The sequence below is a fragment of the Rhododendron vialii genome, chromosome 12a (assembly GCF_030253575.1).
Source record: "Rhododendron vialii isolate Sample 1 chromosome 12a, ASM3025357v1".
NCBI classification, from domain to species: Eukaryota; Viridiplantae; Streptophyta; class Magnoliopsida; order Ericales; family Ericaceae; genus Rhododendron; species Rhododendron vialii.
This window is the reverse complement of record NC_080568.1, coordinates 6,392,207-6,401,873: the sequence shown is the minus strand read 5'-3', so window position 1 is coordinate 6,401,873 and position 9,667 is coordinate 6,392,207. Positions and strand designations below refer to the sequence as shown.

Genomic DNA, 9,667 nt, shown 5'->3' with positions numbered 1-9,667 from the left:
AATCACCACAAAAACGGAAAAGGAAAAAGCAAAAGTACAAGAGAGGAAAACTCCAAAAAAGAAATTCATCAAGACTGATTTTTGTGACTCAAATTGGCACACAACTTACATATTCAAAAAAATTGGCACACAGCTTTGGCAGGGATAGTGGGATTGATCCCCGAAGATTAGTTGAGGTGCACGTAAGTTGGCCTGGACACTTGAGTTAAAGGGAAAAAACTTTGGAAGGGATAACAGTGAACAAAGTGCCAAGTTAGGAACCGAGATCTCCTGTTCAACCCCAATCCGGACAGAGGCCTGTCCGATCCCCTCTCAACCGTTGATTTGCAAAATCAACGGCCAAGAAAAATAGGACAGCCTCTGTCCGGATTGGGGTCAGACAAGGGATCTCGGTCCCCAAGTTAGACTTTTCTATTCCGATTCCAAAGTAAAGAAAACAGTCAATAAATAATACGGAGTAGAAAAAGTTGTTCCTGCACCGGACGCCCCAAAAAAGTAATGGCCAGGGATATAAGTTATAACCAATCCATTTCCCTGTCCGGTTAAAAAGAGACCATCCGCACCAAGAATGAAGAATTCCGCACCAGAAATGGAAAATTCACAAGAAATTACTTACTAATTCCTTGCGGCCTGGCCCAAGAATCAGATCCTGTTCAATTGTGTGAGAAGCAAACCCACCAACTAACCAACCAGACTAACCCTGGCGGCTGTATTATTATACCAATGAAAGCTGTGCATTAGAATCCAATTTTCAAGAAATTTCCAACGTCTGAACTTCTTTCCTCCTGTGTACAGTGTACAAAAGACGTGGGCTTAGGCTTTGTGGGATGTTTTGGATCTGATTTTTGACCTAAAAAGGAATTTCTTCAGTGCAGTATTCAGATCTGGGCATTTTCACTATGAAACGAGTAATTATTCGGGGATCTTGGAGCACCGCCACGTGGTGCTCCAACACTCTTGGGATCCACAAACTAGGCCCCACAAAAATATGTGGTGGATAATGGTATTGGGGCACCGCCGTCACCAAATAATTCTTCGAAACGAAACAGACCCGAAGTGTCAAACACAGAAAATTCTTGCGCACTTCCTAGAGTTGTGAATACACAACGTGAAAGACATAGAAGCTCAAGATGAGATCTCCATGTTAAAGGTGATGATGAAAAAACAAGCCAAACATGAACGAAACCATTCAACTAAAGACCGAAACCAAATATACCTTTTGAACCAGCAGAGGTTGCTCAACTATTAGGTCACTTCGTCCACCAACTACAGCCGCAGTTGGTCAACAAGTAAATTATGCTCATTCCGATGTTCGGTTTGAGGGCTTAAAAACCCTTGAGCCACCACTATCGACGGAAAAGGAAACAAGATAGGCTACTGAACAAGCTTAGCGATGACAATAAAGAACCCAGTTGAATACATTCGTGCCAAAGTCCTAGATTCCACCAAACCCCAAACATAAAAAGCTTAAAATTCCGATCTCAAGTCATTCTGAAACTCCATTTTAAGTCCATGCTCTATTCATCTAATTCTTCTTGACTGATGAATTTGGTTCAGTCACACTTGCCTAATAATTGTCAGTACGATCAGAACTCCCGACAACATTCCATGTACAACGACAAAACTGGGAAGCTCAAACTAAAGCTGATGTTATTACGAGGTTCTTTTTAAAACTCAAACATGCTCGAAACTAGAAATAGCATACCTTAATCTGAGATATACAAAGCACTAATCCCATCAGAACTCCAGTGATGTGGTAACCAAATAAGCTAAAATCTGCAATGCATACCTTACTTCGACATGTTTTTCCGTTCGCCTGAGTATCCTTAAGCTTCTTAAGTAAATGTAGCTAGTTAGGGTTTTCTCAAGGTTGGCCCAAGAAGTCCATGAATGTCCTAACCCCCAAGTTCTAACCCTGTGTTCGTATAGATTCCATCACTGTCTCTGTTCACCTAATGTTACAAGACGTTTGGGACGTTGTGCACCTACGGTAATATCAGAAAGTTTACATAAACCGACTACCGCATGCAAAAGGCTCAATGCAAACGCTTCAGCTGTAGCCTATTGTGGTTGGGGTCTCTGAAGCAATTATTATAACCTCACATACGACTCTGCTGAAAGACATCCAGCATCCGTACGGTCTAACTCAACGTATGTTTCCTCTTAATAACCAGAGTTCTTATAACATACTGGTAAAATATGACCACCTCTCAATATCAATAGGAAAACATAAAAGATAATCCACAATTTTGTAAACCCTATATCGATCTCTACATCCTCTATTATTCCCTCATACTTCTGAAGCCAAGTGTAAGGATGAGCAAAGAGATGCATCGCATAAAGCTAAGATCTTTTAAGCACATAGGTTGACTGAGTAGTATCGTATCCATAGCCCCTCTCTCTTGAGTGCAATCTCCTGACATTGATTTCCTTTTCATTAGCTAAATTCACCATCTTCTTGACAAATTTAAAGTGGCAACTGCACATCTTAGAATGCAGAATTCTAGTTCAAGCAATCAAATCTCCCCCATGGATTTCACTTAATGCCTTCTCTTAGTGGACTCATTCTTAACTTTCTCATCATACCCCTGCGTAGAATACATTACCAATTGCTATTCTGAAAATGGGGCATCTTGTCACAATCTTGAAGAGTGGCAGATGTTATGGGCACAGTAGTTACATTTATCCAATAAGGTCGTTTCTGCCATTGGGAGGTCGACAAACAGAAAAGTTCAGTTATCATTGTGGCTTCACATGTCCAGTCCCCCTATTACACAATCTGTCGTGATTAGTGGAACAACATTTCATCAGTTTCAACCTGGCAAACACACAAGCACATAACAATTGTACAAGCACAACATTAAAATTTTATCTGAACTTCATATAAACCAAGAAAACTGCTTTAATGAACTCACCCTTAGGAGGTAAAACTAAGAATAACCACTGAAATTTCAAACAATTTTCCCGATTAGTTTAAGTTAATGTCTGTCAGCGGGTCATGTGTCTTTATGGGATGACACCTGGTACAATTGCCATAGCCATCATCTGTAGTACCTCGCAACACTTCTCCCAGCAATCTGACTATACAAAAAATCATCACTAACTACCACCACGACCTTGCAACCTTTTCCTTTCAAGCTCAAGCTAACAGAAGGAGGAAAAGAAAAAGAGATACAAAAACAATGGTAAGAGAAACAGTCATCTATACATCAAACTTCAATCACAGTTTTGACTAAATCATACTATCTCTAGAGAGACATACCACTTTCCTCACACGCTCGTTGGCAGCAGGAGTTCCTCCAACAACAGATTCAGGGAGATATGGACTACCGACGCGCACTTCATTCATCACAACGATGACTGTCTTATCCCAACGCACTGGAAGGCTGATCACAGATCAATGAACCAAAGGGAGAAAAATAGTTAATTCTCAGAGGAAGTTTTACTCCTTTTAGATTAAAAATCACATCTGCAGGTAGCAGAGTATATCACACACACACAAGCTCGTGAGCCAAAAAATTAATGATGGCTCCATAACGAAATTACAATCACATCCAAGTTCCAAAAGTTCTAAACCACTTGAGTCTACCTACATTGTTTGAGGTTCCGAATGCATGCCCAAACTCTTTAATAGAGAAATTCTATTTTTTAAATGGACTAGGAAGCTAACTCTCCACTTATCAAGGCACATGTATCACAAGCAAAACAATTTCCAACCTCTTTCAGTACTGTGAGTTGAGTTGTTGTGTCTTACTTTAACTCAGATTAAACAGGTTCTATCACGCTTATGAAAGGGAATGCAGTCCACTAAGGCCTCTCACACTCCTCTTGTCTTTGTCTTTTGTTCGTTCTTATTGTGGTTTAGTCTCTCAAGTAAACTTGAGGGTATAACAGTGGAGAATGAATATCACCAACTTAATGAAGGTATGAAGTTGATTCAACAAAAATATGCGAGGGTTGAAATAGAATAGGCCTCCTAAAGTGTTGCCGCTCCCACCTTGGGAGCCCACTCCTGCGCTCCCAACTAAGGAGCTTGACAAGAGCCCAGTCCCAAGATGGGAGCTCACTCCTTACAAAGATGGGAGCTTTTGTATGATCTTTGTATAGAAAAACTGGGATTTATCACTTGGCTTTATTAATTGGTCTTTGATGATCTCATATATCTAGCCCAAGTCATGATATCTTGAAAAGAAAACCATATATTGTAACACAAACCCATCTCTAACACTTATGGTGGACTTGGCCCATATATTTACTTCCTAACATGATTTTACTATTAAAGTGAATACTCTATGCTGCATTATTTTCACAGTATATGTACAAGCTCCCAACCTTGGGAGCTTCTCTATTCCCCCACTCCCGCTTCATGCAACTAAGGAATAAGCTCTCCGTAATTTCAATGCACCCTCTACTGATGACTGAGGACATCAACATCAGAAGCAACCCACAATTGCAACATATCGTTCATAGCCCCAATTACAATTGTTTGTCTCAGTTTCATACAAGTTTGTAAATTGAACCTTCTGACTTAAATTTCCTCAGCATTATGGTCATGCAGGCAATAAATTCTACAACATCCACAACATCCATCAATCTTTAGTGTTTCCAGAAAAATAATGACGCATTTTCAAAGAAAACCTTAGTGTTCTCAACGTGTTCAAGGGACTCTTCCACTCGAGTTAACAAACATTTCCAGAAGTTGCAAGATCAAAACCATAACCAAGCCAAACCAAACCAAACCGAGCCTTACGTCCCAATCACTTGGGGTCCGCTACATGAATCCGTTTCCTCCATTGGACTCTGTCAAGTGCCACTTGTTCATACAGACCCATTATACTCAAATCTTTGCGCACTACAGCATCTAATGTCAATTTAGGTCTACCCCTCTCCGTAACATTGTTACCTAGAGCTATCCTATCCGCTCTCTTAACTACTGCATCGCAAGATCAAAACCATAATCTACAAAAATACCCGATGCCAATTACCCTGATTACCCCAACTTATCTTCAAAGTTGATCTGTAAAATAATTGCTTGATTTGCTTCAGATGATAGAGGTAGACCCTTGACGGAAATACCCAACAAAACGAGAGTGAAACTTGAAATGTTAGGGGGGGAAATAGAGTAAACAACTACCAGAACATTGTCTCATTTGTGGTTTACTAGTTTGAATGCCCACCATAGTCAGTTCACCAAGCAACAAAAAAATTGGTTTGTTGAACCCAAAACCTATCGGCACTGAGATTGTTCGGCCTTACAGAGAAAGTTCTGATCCTTAAAGAAATTTGCAGAGTTCGTGCGTCTAGATGGAGCAAAATCATGAAACAGAGGTTATCATGGCTTATTACAAGATGGGTAACTAAACTATCAGCTTATAGTACATTTGTACTATCCATGTCTTCTTTGTCGTTTTTTCTTCTTTTCCTCTTCTTTCTTTTCATTTTCTTTGGGGTGGGGAGGTGGTTTCAAAGTCGTCAATGTAAGACCCTGAATTTTTTGCAATTGAACGATTTTTCCTTCGTGGATTTATCTGTGACGATGCATAGTCAGGTCTTAGTGCTTTGGTTCCCTTTTAAAACACTAGTTGAAAGAGAAATACCACATTGTCCACATCACATTTTCATTGGCTGGTCTGTAAACAGTGTCAATCATGAACAGGAATAAGCAACATCACATGCTGTCAGGCACTAAATTTTGCTCCAGATTGGATAACCATGGAGTGAGCAAACAAATTAAACTTATAAATCATCTGGTCGTTTATATAGAGAGAGATAAATGCACCAAAAAGGGAAAAAGAATTACGTCTTAGACAATGCATCGAAAATGCTTTGGGCCTGGGGAGTAACACCCACGCCGATCCTCTCAGCTTCCATCTCTGCTTGTCTGCAACTTCACCACATCATATCACCACTACGAGCAAATTGATTATGGAAAATACTCAATATTTCAAAACTAGCTAGGGTAAAATATATTGATGTTACCTGATGGCAGACTCTTCTCGAGATTGGAGGGTATTGAGATCAACATAACACTTCATGGGATCAAGAGGGTCCTCGACTTGACCCATGAGCACAAACTCCTTTATATAGTTGGCTTTCAAGAGCCGTATGTTCCGTCGAGGACCTGATACTGACTTCATACCCTCTTGTGCAATTCTCTCACCCGGTTAAAGAATTCAAATCAATAGAGAAACCATGCTAAAATCTTTCAATTCAATAAGTTGAAATCTTTCAATTTAAAACCATTTGAAAATGGTTGGAAAAGCAGGCCAAGCTTCACTTTCTTCAGGTTATAATGATGTGGTACAAGTTCTTACTATCTCCCTACGTGCACCCTTGATTCGCTTAGCAAACGAGGTAAACGAAGTATGTAGCACGTAGAGATCATAGCAGAACAAACAAAGGATCATACCCTCCGTGCCAATCATACAACCCATTGAAGAATTCAAATCAAGAATGCAAAGACATACATAATACATATATGTGTTAGTTACAACATCCAACTCAAAACGAGTTAGCAATAAATGAAGAGGTCAGTCCAAACTCATATACTAGTTTTTCAACTTGTAAATAAGGTTGTGTAATAAGCTCTACATTCCACTCACGTGCAAAGCGAACCAGCATGTGAAGAGGTAAACAAAGTATTCATGACAAAGAAATAAGAGCAAGAACGAAACAAATACACCCATATAAAAGAGGAAACAATTTATAGAGTCTTGCCAAAAATACTCCCAAAAAACCTAGCCTATTCCATTTTAGGTATCCAATTCGAAACAGAAAGTCAATGAGTGGAGAGGCCGCCTACACTAAGACCAAGGCTTTTAAGCTATAATGAAGCAGATAGAGCAAACCCACCCACCCTCCCTCTCTCCCTCTGCTCGTGCAAGAAAACGAAACAATCAGAACATGGAGAAACGCTGAAGCAAACACACTAATACTGTCCCATAATTTGTCATCTTCAGCAATCGTGTCATTCTTTGAGTCACCTTAAATCAATACTTTGCATCGTCTTAAAAAGCTTCCCTTGTTTATGACTCCATTAGAGAAGAAATCTCAAACTAGCTTTTTAACTGAACCGAACACGAGCCGATCTTGAATAGCTTAAATTCTCATCATAAGCCCTGCGAGATGAGTAATCGTCTGCTCAAACTTGGTTAGAAATTTTAACGAGTTTCAGAAAAAATGCTCAACCTTCAAAGTTTTTATAGATCATAGGCCGAACAAGCTGGGTAAAAGAAATGCGTGCTTTACTTTTCGAATACTAGAACTATGAGAAGCTTTAATAAGTGCGAATCAATCTAGAGCTATTACTCGAAAATTCTCCGAAAATCTTGAGCATGATTGGAGAGCCCTAGTTTTTGGGGTAGTAAGTTAATAACTAACCAAGACCTTGGGCCTTGGCTCAGTGGTTTTTCCCCTTGGGTTCAAGTCCTAACGTGAGGTCGTGGGTTCGAGCTGATGGAGCAGCGGTCGACCCTAGTGATCTAATCAACTAACATACTAACAATGTCAAAAACAAAACAAAAACGTTACTCCTAGTAACTAACCTATGAGGGGCAAACCCTAATCATATACATACATATATATATATATATATATGCAGGTACATACACCATGTACATCTACTAACCAACAACTAGGGTTTAAGCAACGAATACATCGGGGGGAAAAGAAATTAAAATAATCAGAAAGGATATGAAGGACGAGGATGTTGGATGGGCGATCGAAGGCGATGACTTGCGCATCGAATTCGTCGCCGAGAGTTGTTTTGATTGAGAGGATGCATCCCACCGCGAATTCCTCGCCGGCGCCGGCGGCTCCGCCGCTGTTCGTATCCATCTGACGGCTTGGCTGCTCTTTGTTTCCCTTTTCAACTGAAGTCTTGTGGTTTTTTCTCTCTACTTGCTTTATGGAAGTTAGGGCCCAGAGAGAGTGTTTCAAAAGAAAGTCCAAGCCCAACAACTTAATAGTCCAATAACATTATCAAAAGCCCAACAAATCACAATGTAACCTAAAGCAAGTTCGATTATGGGGGTCGGGTCTGCGTGAATGGCATGCCTTTGACCAGATCGGAAGGAAATTAATTGAGGGAGCGTAAGATAACACAAACACTCCTGACCATCGAACCCCCAAAAAAATAAGGGAAATGAGTTCAACGGGTGGTTTGTCCTTTCATAGTATAGTACCTTTGTACAGTAGTGAAAGTGGGGTTTTTTTCCCTCTTTATTTCGTCTTCTCTTTTCTTTGGCCAATTAGAACCCACTATAAATCTATAACTATAAAGGTAGTGTTTGGTTGGGAGTTTAGTTTAGTTTAGTTTTGATAGTGGGTGGAGAGAGAAATAGAGTAATGATTGAAGATAGGGGTAATGATCGGATAGAGATAGAGAGAGATGAGAAAGTAATAATTGAAAAAATAGGGTAATGATTAGAGAAAGAAGTAAGGTAATGATTAAAAACAAAATTAAAACTAAAACTAAGTTGGAGTCCGAATCTCCGATGTTATTTCTCAAGCCAAAATTGTTACTTGCCACGAGATCTCACAAAACGAACTCTAAAAGCAAGTCTAATGGTTAACCCAAAATGACTTTAGCTATTGTCATTTTTTATGATAAAAATAGTGACATTTTGTTAAAAACGGGCATCGTTGGTTAATGGTGCTATGCCATTTTCTTTTCTTTGCTAATAAATTTCCTTTATTTTACCTTTTCAACTTACTTTCCTGGGAATAAAGAGGTCGGGACGGAATTGGTTGTTGGGTTTGATTAGGGGTGGGAATTTTTACACACACAAAATTAGCGGATTACAGTCAGTTATTTCTGACACAAACAAGAATATGACACAATACAATAACATAAAAAGTTAAACAGGTCGGGTTAGAGTTGAGAGAATTCTGACATGAACGTGACATGACACGACACGAGAATTTATAAAAAGACAAGAGAACACGACACGGAGTTAGCTAGTTAGGGTCTGCTATTCCTGATACGAAACACGAATATAACACAACATGATAACACAAAAAATTAAACAAATCGAGTTAGAGTTGAGAGAATTCTGACACGAACCTGACATGACACGACACGATGTCCACCCCTAAGTTTGATGGTGTGACACAGATGACAAAGTCATTCTTATTGCTTTTTTTTTTTTTTTTTTTGGGAAGGAAATGGCAAAACAAATGACTGAAGCAAACAATGAAAGGAAAAATGAAGGACCATCCCGCGGTACCAGTTTTCGCCATCTCAGACATTTTTTGGCCTGTTGTGCTGGCATCACAGACAATGGAGTACATATTTCATGCGCAAATCGCTTTCAGACCTGTTTCAGGTCCCACAAGCAAGAGTGAGCACAAAATTTGTCAAATTGTGAATTCAGTCCAAACCAATTCAAACCAGAATGTTTGGTTCGGGTTTTTAGTAGTATGGTTTGGTTATGGTTTAAAAAAATTAGAAACCGCGTTATATGATTTGGTTTGTGGATTTACGTTTACGGTTATGGTTTCAAATCGATATGAACCGTATGATATAATAGATACATATTACATATAGAGGAATTTTCAAATGAAGGATCTCTCATTTTGTTAAAATGAGGGACTTTCATTTTCCGATCAAATTTTGAAAATCCGAACCGTTCAGTGTGTGCAGAACGTAATTTTAAGGGTCCCCGCG

The 9,667-nt window shown here is 39.4% G+C and overlaps 1 protein-coding gene across 1 annotated transcript; it reads right to left on the bottom strand.

The window, feature by feature from the left end:
- Positions 1-2,715: 2,715 nt before the first annotated feature.
- LOC131310297 (uncharacterized) lies at positions 2,716-7,945 on the bottom strand. Its single transcript, XM_058337240.1, has 5 exons — positions 7,695-7,945; positions 5,980-6,145; positions 5,801-5,881; positions 3,263-3,386; positions 2,716-3,144 (listed from the first exon to the last, which is right to left on the bottom strand). The coding sequence occupies exons 1-5, from the start codon at positions 7,834-7,836 to the stop codon at positions 3,100-3,102; spliced, it is 558 nt and encodes a 185-aa protein (XP_058193223.1). The 5' UTR covers positions 7,837-7,945; the 3' UTR covers positions 2,716-3,099.
- Between the last annotated feature and the right edge of the window lie 1,722 nt (positions 7,946-9,667).